We start from the raw sequence: 15,175 nt of genomic DNA on the forward strand, positions 1-15,175 counted from the left end.
GGTTCGTCTGCCCACTAACGCAGGCCACAGGAATTATATCCCTGGTCCAGGAAGATTCCACCCGCTGCGGAGCAACTAAGCCCCTGGATCCCAATTACTGAAGCCCAGGCGTCCTAAAAGCCCACGCGCTGCAACTCCTGAGCCTGAGTGTTGCAACTGCTGAAGCCGTGTGCCTAGGGCCTGCACTCGGCAACAAGAGAAACGAGGAGAAACCTACGCACTGCAGTGAAGAGGAGGTCCCCTGGGGCAGCAAAGAAGACACAGGGCTACCGAAAATTTTTAAAAAAAAAATTGTTTTTAAACTTAAACAAAGAACATTAAGTAGGCAGCTGTATGTTCTAACTGGTTTCCTGTGGTCACGTATGGATGTGAGATTGGACTGTGAAGAAGGCTGAGCGCCGAAGAATTGATGCTTTTGAACTGTGGTGTTGGAGAAGACTCTTGAGAGTCCCCTGGACTGCAAGGAGATCCAACCAGTCCATTCTGAAGGAGATCAGCCCTGGGATTTCTTTGGAAGGAATGATGCTAAAGCTGAAACTCCAGTACTTTGGCCACCTCATGGGAACAGTTGACTCATTGGAAAAGACCCTGATGCTGGGAGGGATTGGGGGCAGGAGGAGAAGGGGACGACAGAGGATGAGATGGCTGGATGGCATCACCGACTCGATGGACTTGAGTCTGAGTGAACTCTGAGAGTTGGTGATGGACAGGGAGGCCTGGCGTGCAGCGATTCATGGGGTCACAAAGAATCGGACACGACTGAGCGACTGAACTGAACTGAATTGAAGGGGTGAAAAGGAACCGGCAATGAAGCTCTCGATCTGCACTGTCAAAGAAGTTGCAGAAACTCCCTCTTCCACCCTCACCTGGCTCAGGTCTTCCGCTCTCTTCTCCGCAGGTCCAGACCCCTCCCAGGCCCCCGCCTCCGGGGGCGCGGGGTGGCCGCGCTACCCGCACTGGGCCGCCCGGAGGCTGGCTCGCGTGGTCCGAGCGGGGCGGGGGCGGGGGCGGGGCCGGTGACGTCGCGCCGGGAATAGCCCGGGCTGCGGCGCCCAGGCCCGGCGGAGAAGCAGGGTGGGCTGCCCCAACCTCCCGCCGCTATGTACGACCCCGAGAGCGGCTGGAGCCTGTCCTTCGCCGGCTGCGGCTTCCTGTGCGTCTACTACGTCGGGGTGACCCGCTGCCTGAGCGAGCACGCCCCGCACCTCCTCCGCCAAGTGCAAAAGTTCTTCGGCGCCTCGTCGGGCGCGCTGTACTGCGCCTCCTTCCTCTCCGGGATCCCGCTGGGTAGGTCCCGGGCTCCGCGCCGGGATGGGGCGCGCGCTGGGAGCCGGGCCTGGAAGCGGGCCCTGCGGGGGTAAAGCCGGGGTCTCTCCCAAACAGTTGGGTCGTCCAGTGCATCTTTTTTTGCCCGGCGCCGGGGAGCCCTGGAAGCGGGGCGTGCAAACCCGGAGCGCATCCTCGCCTCAATTTCCTTTTGGCGCCCGGGCTTGGAGGAAGCCCCCCACCGTACTCAGGGACTGAGAGCCAGGTGGTCTCGGAGCGACGGGGAGGAGGGAGCGTGACGCGGTCGGGGGAGCTGAGTTCCCATTTCCCCTGCGTGAGGCCAGGAGAGAGAGGCCACGGTGGCAACCGTCTCCATCGAGAGGGAGAGGGGCAAAGAGCAGGAAATGTGACCTCGGGGGTGACTAGACTGGACACACAGCCAGTCTGCACGGCTTGGACTTGAGCTGTGATAAAAGCCAACCCTTGCGTCTCCGGCTTGTGACCTGGAGACATGCACACAGTCCAGTGTTTCATTGATTCCGATGCACAGACCCCAGCACCGGAAGTTGGCCGAATCCAGCCTGGAGGAGGTTCACAGGTAGAGGACAGGTGCAGCGGAGCGGCTGGGCTTGCAGGGGGAGGCTCGGGACCAGCAAGTCCCCCGAAAGGGTCTGGAGGTTTTGGCAAGAACTGCTCCGCAGGGTCTGGGAGCCCCGGTTTCCTGCTTTAACTGCCTGTCTGACTTTGGGGAGCTCCGGGGAGCATTCCCAGGGCCTGTGGCTTGGGCAGGGTTCCTGAGCGCATCTCTCAGCCAGGGCTGACCTGGAAGAAGAGCCTGGCAGAACCAAGCAGCTCTGTGCAATCATGTGCCTTCTGTCTGGCCTCAAAGGGGCCACATGTGCAGGGAGAACCCAGTGGAGTCGGAAGTGGGTCAGGGCCTGCTGGTGTGTCCGGGCCCTCTGCGTCCCCGCATCTGTGGATGACCAGGGCTTGGGCTGGCACTGCCTGCCAGGGCAGTGCAGGCCACCAGAGGGGCCCAGGCCAGTGAGTGAGGTCAGATGGAGCATGAAAGGGCCCTGTGTCCACTAGATGGTCTGGCAATCGTAGCATTAGAGGTTAAAAGTGTCCTTGGTGGCTCAGAGGGTAAAGAATCTGCCTGCACTGCAGGAGACCCAGGTTCGATCCCTGGGTGGGGAAGATCCCCTGGAGGAGGGCATGGCCCACTCCAGTATTCTTGCCTGGAGAATCCCCATGGACAGAGGAGCCCCGGGGCTGAGTGACTCCCTTTCCAGAGGTTCAGAGTTAAGTCTGGGGACTTCCTTGGTGGTCCAGTAGCTAAGACTCCGTGCTGCCAATGCAGGGGACCCGGGTTGCGTCCCTGGTTGGGGAACTAGATCCCACATGTCACAACTAAGGGTTCTCATGCTGCACTGGGAATTTGCATGCTGCCTGGGAAGAACTGGCCTGCACAGTGACGATCAAAGATCTTCACACAGTTCCGTGTGCCGCAACAAGACCTGGTGCAGCAAATAAATAAGCAAATGTGTTTTTGAAAGTTAAGTCTAGAAATTTACGAGGTGCTTCCTCCGGGTTGACCGTGTACAGATTTTAGTGTACCTAATCTTCTCCGTCTCCAGAATGTAGGTGAGTGTTGTCCCACATTAAAAACATACTGTCTGAGGCTCAGAAGCAGTGATGTGACGTGTTGAAGTTGCTCAGCTAGTAAGCGGTAGAGACAGGATTCAAACTCAGGTCCCAGCCTGCGCTTGCTCTCTGCTCCCTGCAGGGTTAGGCCCATCCATGCTCAAGCTCTGATGCTGTGGGTTCCTGGCATCTGGCCTTGATGGAGGGATGAAGACGAAGGGAGGGCTCCCTGGGCCTCTGGAGGCTCGTTCCTCTGGCCCGGGAGGGTCAAGAACGGCTCTGACCAACAGGATTATGTGTATCTTTATTTCCTAGTTGTGGTTCAGTCAGCAAGTCGTGTCTGATTCTTTGCCACCCCGTGGACTGCAGCACACCAGGCTTCCCTGTCCTTCAGTATTTCCTGGAATTTGCTTAAATTCATGTCCATTGAACCACGTGGAAGAAATAAAAGACATCAGTGAAATGTGTTTGATTTATCCCAGTGTAGCCCAAATATTGCCATTTTCACATCTAATCAACACAAAACATTACCCATGCGATAGTCAGCGTTTTGTTGTTGTGATCGTCATTCTAAGCCCTCGGGATCCCGTGCGTCTTTTACCCATCAGTGTGGACTAACCACATCTCAGGCTCAGGAACCACCGGCCCGATCCGGCAGCCCAGGTCTAGACAAAGGAGAGGGTTGGCAGCTTCCTTGCCATCAGGTTTCTGGTCCCACCGCAAAGCAATGGCCACCTCCAGGGTGGTACATTCCTTTGCATATTTCTCTCTCCACCCCTCCCCCTCCCTTCTTCCCCTCCCTGCCCATCCTCCACTTCACCCCCCACCCAGACCAGACATTGCAGATCTTCATGGACCTCACCCGGAGCGCCAGAAGCCAGAAATTCGGGATCGTCCACCCAGGCTTCAGTTTGAGCAAGCACATCCGAGACGGTCTCCAGAGACACCTCCCTGACAACGTCCACCAGCTTGTCTCAGGCAAGATGGTCATCTCGCTTACCAGAGTGTCCGACGGAAAAAACGTGCTGGTGTCGGATTTTCATTCCAAAGACGAAGTCGTGGACGTAAGCGGCTTATCTGGGTACTGTCGAGTCGGAAGGGCCATTTCGTTTTGGAAGCAACACAGGGAGGGGCTGTTGTAAGCCAGTCTGCCCCATGTTTTACTTAAGATGCAGGAGAACCTGGCTGCCCGTGATGCAGGTTGGCTTCCTGCACCAGAGTGATGGAAGCTGTGTGCCTCCAGCGGGCTGGTCCAGAGCCTGTGCAAACCTGGGGTGTCCCAGACAGTGTCAGCTTCGAACAGTGTCTCCCCCTCCTTCACGACTTGGTTCATAACCTCCTGCTCCAGGGACCTTATGTGTGTGGCCGTCCTCCCAACGATGCCTGTTCCTTAATGAGGACCCGCCCAGTGAAGCCCACAAGGGTGGGAGCGTGTCTTGGTTACCTCTGTCCTCTGGCTCTAGCACAGAGAAGATCATTGGCGATATCAAAATGCCGTTTGGTTTGGCTGAGTCTTTTGTGAGAATGCCTTGGGCGTCATTTCACTTAACACAGGTCCATACGAGCCAGCTGCCTGGCGAATATAACCAGCTGCTTCTCAGCAGCCAGTGTCGTCTTCCACTTAACTTTGTTTCCGGGAACATTTTCTAGGTCCCAGCACCTGTGCATTCCCACAGGAGCCCTTTTCTCTCATTGCACCAGTGTTACATCATGCTTAATTTAGTGCTCGCTAGCTCGGTGAGATGCAGAGCGTGGTCCCCCGGGACCCGCAGCAGCAGTATCTCCTGGGGGTGTTTTAGAAGTGCAGGCTCTCAGGACCCGCCTCCAGCCTGCCTCATCAGAATCTTAGGGGTGGGGCCCCGAGTCTGTGATTGGCCAAGCTTTCCAGGTGATTCTGATGAGTGTCAGTAATTGCAAAGCCCTGATCTAATCTCCCAGAGGAGGCAATGGCACTCCACTCCAGTGTTCTTGCCTGGAAAACCGCATGGACAGAGGAGCGTGGTGGGCTACGGTCCATGCGGGTCACAAAGAGTCGGATGTGACGTAGCACACAAGCACGCTGAAGTAATAAGTGTGTGGGCAGGCTCATCTTCATCCAACCATTCAGAAAAGCACCTGCTCTGCCAGCAGCGCTTTCAGGCTTATTGCTGTCCTTGCTTGTAGAAGGCTTGTGAAGGCCCAGGGAGTAAAAGGCCGCCTGGTCTGGGCTGTGCTGTGGTTTCACTCTCTTTTGCCTTCGCAGGCCTTGTGCTGTTCCTCCTACGTCCCTTTCATCTGTGGCTGGATCCCCCCTTCCTTCAGAGGCGTGGTAAGTCCACTTTTCAACGGTGTTTCTGGGAATTCCCTGGTGGTCCAGTGGTTAAGACTCTGCACTTTCACTCCCAAGGGCCTGGGTCTATCCCTGGTCCAGGAACTAAATCCCGTACTAAGCATCTTGGAAAAAAAAAAGGAAGACAAGGCCCTGGGCTCAGGCACCCTGGGCCCCTGAGACCTGTCCCTAAATGAAGAAAGCCTTTTGCCTCTCAGCCTTCAGACAGAGGTTCCACAGCTGAACCCCTTCCAAGCTCTCTTGAAGCAAAACTGACTTTGTGTGGGATAATTAACTGCTCACCTGTAACGTAAGCTGTTCACATTATCTCCACATGAGCACCGACATAGGTGCCCAGTGGCCTACTTAGAGTATAAGTTGCTCAAGAGTCAATTTACTCACTTAAGGTTTAATTCTGAGGAGCTGAGAGTTTCAATCCTCTCTGCCTCTGACTCTGTCTTTTTCGGTCCATGGCTTTGGGCAGAGGCTTCCGACAGGGCTGTGATTCAACTCCCATGTAGACACATGTGGCTGTTCCTGAGCACTGGCTCAGGAGGAAGAGCAGAAGTTGAGGTGTCGGTCCTACAGACTCTGGGCTGGATGCTGGACCACCTGGCAGCCTCCTTCTAGGGCAGTGGTTGTCAGATAATTCTGTCCCTTGTCCCGGGACATCTGGCGACGTCTGGAGACCGTTTAGGTTGTCACAGCTGTGGGAGAGAAGACGAGACATCCCCATGTCTCAGCAGGAAGGCACTTCAGAAGCCCTTTCGGTTCACGCTTTAACAGCAGTACGGGCCTCACATTGCAAAGCGACTTGCAAAGGCAGGTTGCGAATAGGCTCACTCATGCCCCGGAGCTTCCGCCGGACAGACACACAGCTGGCCCTATTTACAGATGAGAAAACCGAGGCCTGGAGCCATGAAGCGGTCACCTGTGGTTCTCACAGCCCCTGCCTGGCAGACAAACCTAGAATCGAGTGTCTGCTTTAGCCCATGTTAGCTGGGCCACGTTGATCCGTTCCTTTCTTTCTTTCTAACATTTATTTGCTGATTTGGCTGTGCCGGGTCTTAGTTGCGGAACTCTGGCTCTTCGGTTGTGGCATGCAAATGCTTAGCTGTGGTGTCCCCGGTCTAGTTCCCTGACCAGCTACTGAAGCCGGCCCCCCTGTATTGGGAGTGTGGGATCTTAGCCACCGAGCCTCCAGAAAAGTCTCTGGACACATTTCTTAAGTCTTAGAAAGAATTGCAAACTGGGAGTCAATAATAGTGTGCAGTTGTTGCACTTTCGTGGAACTTACCTGCAATAATGCACTGAAGTGCCCGGCACAGAGGCCGGCAGGCACTCTTAAGTATTAGGTAAATGTGGGTTGTTTTGTCGTTGTTGTCATTGTCATCTTTGCACTTCCCCTTGGCCGCCCCGGCCGTGGGCCACACACAGTCACAGCCTCAGTGTCCTCAGACAAAACCTGCTGAAAGTCAGAGCAGAGTGTTCTTGGGATTCCACTGAGCAAACTCAGAACATTCCTCCAGGAAAGTTCAGGCTGGAGGAAAACCCCACAGGACGGAGGAGTCATTGGACTTTACAGTAGACCTTGAGCGGCAAAAGAGGGGATGTGTGTGTGTGTATAAGAGCTGCCCGTTGTTGTACAACAGAAAGTAAGACGACAGTGGGAAGCACCTAGGCTCCAGCAAACATGAATTAAAAACATACAAAACAATTGGAAAAACAGTCCCTTGCTTCTGCCCATCTCAATCTCAACTTTGCTGATGTTGGGTTCCGAGTCCCTTTCTGCCAGTGAGGGATCTGACGATGACAAACAGCTACGATGCAGAAACTAGTGGTGTGTGTGCACAGCTGATCACTGTGGGCCTCAAGGGAGGACTCTCCTGATCCCGAAGGCGTGCCTGAGCATGCCCAATCCTGTCCGGGACTCACATTAGGCCAAAGTGTGCCCTGGCATGTCTCCCTTTGGAAGGACTGGCTGGGGAAAGCCTCCCCCTTGTGATATTTGAAGGCTCCCCCACCCCCACCATGGGCAACGACAGCTAGACTATGATGGTTTGAGGTTCGGGAATCATTCAAGATGTTGGCTTCATAGGTCTAGACTCGATCCAAACTGTAGCACAACCTTGCTGCCCCAGCCTGGCCGTGGGCACTAAGGTTGTTTGAGGCTATGAATACATTAATAGGAGGACTTCCCAGGTGGCACAGTGATAAAGACCTGCCTGCCAATGCAGGAGATGCAAGAGTTTGGGTTTGATTCCTGGGTCGGGAAGATCACTTGGAGTAGGAGATGGCACCCCCATTCCAGGTATTCTTGCCTGGAGAATCCCATGGGCAGAGGAGTCTGGCGGGCCACAGTCCATGGGGTCGTAAACAGCTGGACACAACAGAGTTCCTGAGCGCTTACATGGAATATAGGAAAATGGATTCTCACAGTGCTTACCCAGATGCTCCTTTCCTGTGGGATAAGATGCCAGTTTTTAAGAGCGCAAGTCCTGGGTTTGCCGTGTCATTTAAGTCTCCAGTGCTGGTTCTCATTGCCCAGGTGTGGACAGAGAGTCAGGACCACAGGTTAGGTGTCTCGTCCAAGATCGCTCAAGCAGCAGGGGGCCTCGGGAATCGAACCCATGACCATCTGTCTCTCTCTGGCGCCATCTACATCACACTCTACCCTGAGTGCGCTCAGCACCCCTAGTGGATGCGAATTACATGGACTCGCCTGGGGTCGCTCGTGACTGGGCACAGCAACGTGGCCAGGCGCCAGCCTCCGTGTGCCTCTTCACCCGGCACTGTTCTGGTGCAGCGCGCGCGCTGCGTAACAGCATGTGGCAGTCCTGAGTGCCAGCCTGCAGCCTGGCCTGGCACAGAAATGCTCGCTAACAGCATGTGGCAGTCCTGAGTGCCAGCCTGCAGCCTGGCCTGGCACAGAAATGCTCGCTGGGGATTTGCTGCAAGAGTTGTTCCAAACTCCCTGGTCTCTCACTAGGTCTCCCTGCGGCTCTGAGAAGTCTCTATCCCTAATCTGAAGCACACAGAGAACTCCAGCCTAGAACTAATGACAATGTGTCCTTTTTTTTGTCCTCTCCCTTAAAAGCGATATGTGGACGGAGGAGTAAGTGATATCATGCCCTTCGTTGATTCCAAAAAGACCATCACTGTGTCCCCCTTCTATGGGGAGAGCGACATCTGCCCCAAAGTCAAGTCCACGTTCTTTCTTAACGAAGGGTTCACCAAGCTCAACATGCACTTCTGCACAGAGAACCTCTACCTGATGTTCCGGTCGCTGTTAATGCTGGATGTCAAGGTGAGAGGGGGCTGTGAGTTCTGGGGGTGCTGTTCTCCCCTTTGCGTCCCTCCTTGCCAGGCGACCCAGCAGCTGTTCAGGCTTCCCGGATGGCTCACTGGGTGAAGAATCTGCCTGAAATGCAGGAGACTCGGGAGATGTGGGTTCGATCCCTGAGTTGGGGGAAGGAAATGGGAAGCCACTCCATAATTCTTGCCTGAAAAATCCCCCGGACAGAGGAGCCTGGCGGGCTACAGTCCAAAGGGTCACAAAGAGTCGGAGATGACTGAGTGAGCAGAGCAGCAGCTGTTCCCCACACTGATGGACCAACAGCAACAAAGCCCATCCTTGGAAAGGAGCTCAGTTCAGGGCTGCCTCCCGCTGGCCACCGGAATCCCCTGGGGCCATTGGAACGGAGGGCTGGGGGTTGCCACTGAGATCTCACTTCCAGGGGCTGTGGCTTAAGTATCCACAGCCTGGATCCATCTGCCAATGCAGGAGATGCAAGAGACTGGGGTTTGGTCCCTGGGTTGGTAAGATCCCCTGGAGAAAGAAATGGCAAGCCACTCCAGTATTCTTGCCTGGGAAATCCCAAGGCAAAGGAGCAAATGAGTTGGACATGACCGACCATAGCACATCACAGCCTGGGCAGTAGGGTGTTTTGTTTTCTATTATTTAATTATCCCGATGATTCTTTTTAAATTAATTAATTTGGCTGCACTGGGTCTTAGTTGTGGCACAAGATCTAGTTCCCTGACCGGAGGTCGACACCCCCTGCCTTGGGCGTGCAGAGCCTGAGCCACCAGACCACCAGGTGAGGCCCCCAGTGATTATTGGCAGCCATGGTCAAGAATTACACTGCGTTTGGTGGTTTAATCTTTTCCTTTTTTTCCCCAGCTGGGCCTTGAGACTTGTAGGATCTTGAGGGATTGAACTCGAGTCCTTGGCCTGAGAGCGTGGAGTCTTAACCGCTGGACCACCGGGAAATTCCCCATTTAATCTTTTGTTTTGACTGTCACTATAGTGTGCTGGAACTTACCACCCTAATATAGTAAGAAAGTTGGTAGAATCTGCACAGTGACAGCTCTCTGGGGAGAAAGAAGGCCATGCCATACAGCGTACGTGAAGGCGTGTCGTCATGGGTAGAGATAAGGCTGGACCACAGCATCAGGTGCCCATGTGGTTTGAGTGCAGAGGAGGCAGCTCAGTGTCCCATGACAAGGAGATCAGGCCCCGGTATTTGTGAAGATGGAGGCTCATCCAGGGACCAAAGGACACCAGAGGAACCAGCTCCCGTCATGTTGGGATGCCAGTCCAGGCTGCACGCGGAGCGGGTGTCCTTCGAGGGGAGTCCTGCGAGGAAGAAGGGCTGCCTCTTCCGGGGAGCGCAGAACCCTGTCCACAGGCGGCGTCGACTCGGAGCTCGGGGGTTCCTGGCTCTGTGCCTGCCGTCTTCAGGCGCTGCTGGAAGGATTGCCGCTTAGTGACTCCGCCTGCGGTTCACGTCATGTGGTTTGTCCACAGATGCTTGGAGAGCTGTGCTTTCAAGGATATGTGGACGCGCTCAGGTTCTTGGAGAAGAACGGTGCGTATGGCGAGGGCGGCAGGCATGCCCTTTGAGTCACTTTTCTGTTCAGTCTTGGTCACCAGGGGAGCCATGCTGGTGCCATCACTCAACGCTCAGCACATTCACCTGCCATCAGGCTCGGCCCTGAGAGATAGGCAATCATTGGCCCATTTTACAGATGGAGAAATGGAGGCAGCCACGGCCCGCAGTCTGGGGAGCAGGGCTGGGGTGAGCCTGGCTGACCCTGCAGAGGTCACAGCCCCAGGGTTCCTTTCCCTCCGCAGTGTCCCTGTCTGCCAGCCGAAGGCAGCTCCTTTGCTTTTTCATTTCTGCTTGAACAATTGTGAACCTTTAGTTTGATGGGGAGAAGTCAGTGGCACTCCACTCCAGTACTGTTGCCTGGAAAATCCCATGGATAGAGGAGCCTGGTAGGCTGCAGTCCGTGGGGTCACACAGAGTCGGACATGACTGAAGCAACTTAGCAGCAGCAGTTTGATGAGGAAGGAAGAGAAACGGTTTCTGAGTCTCAGGTGAAGCCATCAGGAGAGCTGCCTCCAGCCAGGTGTGGGCCGCGCCCACCAGCCCAGCTGTGTTCTGGGGAAGGTCCTGGCTGGTCTGGGCTGGGGAACTTGGGTTCTTCACATGTTAGTGTGGAACCAAGTATTAGTTGTGTCTCGAGCTATTTTTCCCGGACACTAACAGTTGCTACAGTCACTGATCCTCTGAGTTAGTCTTTGTCCGAGGCCGAGGAGCTGGTGTGGTTCATGGGACATCCGTGTATTTATCTGCTCAGAAAGTGCTTACCGTATACCTTCCGGGCGCTAAGCAGTTGGCTGTGTGCTTGGGACTCCACAGTGGGTAGACAGATGCAGCCTCTGCCTTCCTGGAGCTTAGTCTTGGGATTGGGGAGGGGCCAGGTGCCTGAATAGAAGGCTGCCAGAGGGCTCAGTGCCCTGGCAGGAACGTACAGGATGCTGTAGATTCAGCTGGGGTTCAGTTAGGGGAAGGGGGGTGGGGTTCTGCAAGGCAGGGGAAAGCAGGGCTCCTGGGAGGACGCAAATCCGCAGTGATGCTTTGAGGGTGAACAGGAATGTTCTAGGCATGGGGGGGTGTGAGCGTGAGTCCTGCAGACAGGTAGTCTGTTCGAGGTGGAAAGAGGCATGTGTCACTGGAATGGTGGGGGTGGGGGACAGAGGAACAGATTAGAGGGAACAGGAATGGGGGTGAATGGAAAGAGGGGCAAGGCTGGGCCTTGTGGAGGTGGAGAGGGGCTTGCCTCTCACAGCCATAGGGAGCCAGGGAGGGCTGCTGACGCGGGAGTGAGGGCAGGCAGAGGGAGCTCTGCCAGGGCCCCTGGCTGCAGTACAGAGAGGGTGAGGCCAACATCCCCGGTCAAGGTGGCCACCATGGGTTTGGCTGGGGTCACGGCAGCAAGGTGGAAGGGGCCGGAGGGGACAGGACTTGGAGACGACCCACCAGAGATTGCCGAGGAGGAGGACTCGGGGATGAAGTCCTGCCCTTGGCGTCTGTGGCTGGGACCGGAGCAGAGGGTGGTGCTCACAGTTTGGGCCCTTGGGAGGGAGCGGGTCCTGCAGGAAAGCTCGAGAGCCCCATGGGTGGTGCCCTGGGAGAGATTTGGGTGGTTGGCAGAGGGACTGGGCCTTCCCAGGTGGCACTCGTGGTAAAGAACCCACTGGCCAACGCGAGAGTCGTGGGAGACGCAGGTTTGTTCCGTGGGTCGGAAAGACCCCCTGGAGGAGGGCCTGGCAACCCACTCCAGTATTCTAGCCTTGAGAAACTCCATGGACAGAGGAGCCTGGCGGGCTACAGTCCACAGGGTCTCAGAGTTGGACACGACTGAAGCGACTTAGCAGGCATGTACACAGAAGGCATGGTGATGTCAGAGTTCGAGGTTCTAGAACGCAGGTCTGAACTGGGATTGGCATTTGGGAGCCACCTGGAAATAAAAGACAATGAGGAACCTTCTAGAAGTTGCTAGGTGACTTTGGGCTAGCCCCTTCTCTGTCTGGGCCTCTGTTTCCACATCTGTAGCAAGAGGAGTTTGGAGTGAATGATGCCGACTGATTCTTAGTAATTCTAAATCCTGGCGTGGGCTGGGCGCTTGCAGCATGGGTGCTGGGTTTGGGTTTAAGGATCTAAGCCAGGTTCTGCCTCGGTCACCCTGGCTTCCTTGGGGTTCAGCAGAGGATGCATGGGGGCGGGACAGGTGTTCCTTGGAAACAGATTCTCTGACACATTCCTCAGAGAGAATAAGTCCCCAGAGGCTGAGCTGTGTGTCTGTCAGAGGCTGGAAAGATGCAAGGGAGTCGAAGCGGGAGGTGTAGCTTGGGAGTGAGGCGAGGGGCATGCAGGGACAGCCCCTGGGCTTTTAACCTGAGGTTGGAAGCGAGAGGTGAGCCCGGGGAGGTGTGGGCATCCAAGTCTACCCGTCCCACCGTCCCCACGCAGCGTGAGAGCAGCAATCACCCATGGGGATCAGCCCCTGAGCCCTGGCACCCAGGGCAGGGCCAGCACAGACTCTCCAACCTGTGGCTTCTTCTCAAGGTCGGGTGACGGAAGGGTGCCATCTTTGATATCAGACCTGGGTTTGAATATCGCTCTGCCGCGTGTCGGCTGTGTGACTTTAGGCAAATCCCTTCACCTCTCTGGCTTCTGATTCCTCAGCGTTCAGCTGGGAGCAGCTGCATGGGTCGTGCAGGGCCTGGAACACTGGGCTTCTCGAGTGGTTCAGTTGTTATGAATCATCCTTTCCTCTGAACCTCATGAATCCACATGTGGCTCTAGAGCCCACATGGCTTGTGCGTGACAGAGCCAGCTGCCCGCCTCATCCGTCCCCTTCCAAGTACCACCCTGTGCTCTCCCTGTTAGGACTGGTGGTCCCTGTTCGAGGTGGAGCAGGGGGGATCCCAGGCGGATTATTCCCAGGTGGATCCACGCTGCGTACCTATAACAGGCCTGTTAGCTTCCTCCAACTGGGTGGGCAGGTGGCTGGGCGAGTAGTGGCCCTGCAGACTGAAATCGCCTGATGGGTTTTGTTCCCGTGCCCTTCGCAGGCATCCGTGAGGGGCCCCATCCGTGCCTGAGCGCGTCCCCCGCAGAAGCAGAGTCGGAGCCCAGGAGCCTGGAGCCTCTTCTGGGTGTGGCCACGTGGGAGGCGGGGCCTGAGGCAGTCGAGCTGCTGGACCACCTGCGCCTCAGCGTGCTGACCTGGGACGAGGGCGTCCTGGAGACCCTGTCGCCCGAGCTCAGCATGGGTACTGGCTCTGGGGGCGGGGAGGCGGGGGGTGCAGAGGAGGCGGTGGTCAGTGACCCTTTCAGAGGAGGAAGGGCGGCTTCCCCGTGAGCTGTGGAGGAAGGTCCTGCTGCTGCCCCGGGAGAAACAGGGCAGAGCGACCAACGCTCGTTGGTCGGGACCCCCACCTCCGCGCATGGACCTCCCATCCCCCTGGGTCCTTGCTCTGTCTCCCTTCCCATTTGGTCATGGCTAGAGGAAAACAAATTCCAACTGAGTTTTTATTTCATTTATCTATTTATTTTTAACACCAAAAACATTTTATATTGGGGTAGAACTGATTTACAGTGTCCTGATATTTTCAGGGGATCAGTGAAGGAACTCAGCCATACAGGTATCCATTCTGTCAAACCCTCCTGCCACCCAGGCTGGCACATAACATTGCAGCTGGGTTGTTTTTTTTTTTTTTAATGTAATTCATTTTTGGTTGCACTGGGTCTTCGTTCCGTCTAGCCAAGGCTATAGTTTTTCCAGGAGTCATGTATGGATATAAGAGTTGGGACTATGAAGAAAGCTGAGCGCAGAAGAATTGGTGCTTTTGAACTGTGGTGTTGGAGAAGACTCTTGAGAGTCTCCTTGGACTGCAAGGAGATCCAACCAGTCCATCCTAAAGGAGATCAGTTCTGAATACTCACTGGAAGGAGTGATGCTGAAGCTGAAACTCCAATACTTTGGCCACATGATGTGAAGAGCTGACTCCCTGAAAAAGACCCTGATGCTGGGAGAGATTGAGGGCAGAAGGAGAAGGGGATGACAGAGGATGAGATGGTTGGATGGCATCACCGACGTGATGGACATGAGTCTGAGCAAGCTCCCGGAGTTGGCAGTGGTCAGGGAGGCCTGGCGTCCTGCAGTCCATGGGGTCACAGTCAGACACGACTGGCTGACTGAGCTGAACTGGGTCTTGTTTGCTGTCCCTGAGCGAGCAGGGGCTACTCTTGGTTGTGGTACCCAGGTTCCTCATTGCGGTGGCTTCTTTTGCTGCGGAGCACAGGCTCCAGCTGCAAGGGCTCTGTCACTGCATCTCGAGGGCTCAGTAGTTGTGGCACACAGGCTTAGTGCTCGACAGCATATGGAGTTCCCTGGACCAGGGCTAGAACCCATGGCCCCTGCGCTGGCGGGAGGACCCTTATCCACTGGACCACCAGGAACGTCCTCTAGCTGAGTTTTGAGTTAACCTGCTGTGCTCTCTGCTCAAAAGTCCAAACACACTGGGTTTCTAGGGGGCCTCCTGGGGTGGCCCGTTCTTTGACGATGCTGTTTGCTCTCTGTCCTCCCATCTAAGAGTCTTCTCTCTCTTGAGGAGCCCCTCCAAACGTCTTCCTCCTCCCCAAACCACAGTTTTGAACCTTCACTGAAGGTGATGTATCTTATCGTGTCATCACAAACTATCTGATGGACAGATGAGTGCACCGTCCAGTTTCCAGTCAGGCATTTGGGGAAAGTGAAGGAAATGGCAACCCAGTCCAGTCCTCTTGCCTGGAGGATCCCATGGACGGAGGAGCCTGGTGGGCTACAGTCCACGGGGTCGCAAAGAGTCAGACACGACTGAGCAACTTGACTTCACTTCAAAGCTGACTTATTGGAAAAGACCCTGATGCTGGGAAAGATTGAGGGCAGGAGGAGAAGGGGGCGACAGAGGATGAAATGGTTGGATCGCATCACTGACTCAACGCACATGAGTTTGAGCAAACTCTGGGAGATGGTGAAGGACAGGGAAGCCTGGCATGCTGCAGTCCACGGGGTCACAAAGAGTCGGACACAACTGAGCCGCTGAATAAAACAAAGATG

The 15,175-nt window shown here is 55.5% G+C and overlaps 1 protein-coding gene and 1 long non-coding RNA gene across 5 annotated transcripts in view; one reads left to right on the forward strand and one right to left on the reverse strand.

Annotated features, from left to right (window-relative positions):
• The first annotated feature begins 1,023 nt into the window (after nt 1-1,023).
• Nucleotides 1,024-15,175, forward strand: part of LOC147373221 (1-acylglycerol-3-phosphate O-acyltransferase PNPLA3-like) — a 33,840-nt gene continuing 19,688 nt past the window's right edge. Inside the window, exons 1-6 of one of the 4 annotated variants that reach the window (XM_086403197.1) lie at nt 1,024-1,287; nt 3,742-3,974; nt 5,153-5,218; nt 8,316-8,525; nt 10,029-10,089; nt 13,146-13,346. In XM_086403197.1, coding sequence (XP_086259323.1) covers nt 1,101-1,287; nt 3,742-3,974; nt 5,153-5,218; nt 8,316-8,525; nt 10,029-10,089; nt 13,146-13,346 — 958 coding nt within the window. In that variant the 5' untranslated portion in view covers nt 1,024-1,100. Of the gene's footprint in view, nt 1,288-3,741; nt 3,975-5,152; nt 5,219-8,315; nt 8,526-9,401; nt 9,864-10,028; nt 10,090-13,145; nt 13,347-15,175 lie in introns of those variants that run through there. The other 3 variants (XM_086403198.1, XM_086403199.1, XM_086403200.1) reach the window with 3 other exon arrangements.
• On the reverse strand, nt 3,206-3,900 carry LOC147373222 (uncharacterized). Its single transcript, XR_015164622.1, has 2 exons — nt 3,773-3,900; nt 3,206-3,575 (listed from the first exon to the last, which is right to left on the reverse strand). It is a non-coding gene; the product is annotated as an uncharacterized LOC147373222 (long non-coding RNA).

This window comes from Bos grunniens, chromosome 5 (genome assembly GCF_055505025.1).
Source record: "Bos grunniens cultivar Pamir isolate PY7600 chromosome 5, Bosgru_T2T1.0, whole genome shotgun sequence".
Taxonomy (NCBI): domain Eukaryota; kingdom Metazoa; phylum Chordata; class Mammalia; order Artiodactyla; family Bovidae; genus Bos; species Bos grunniens.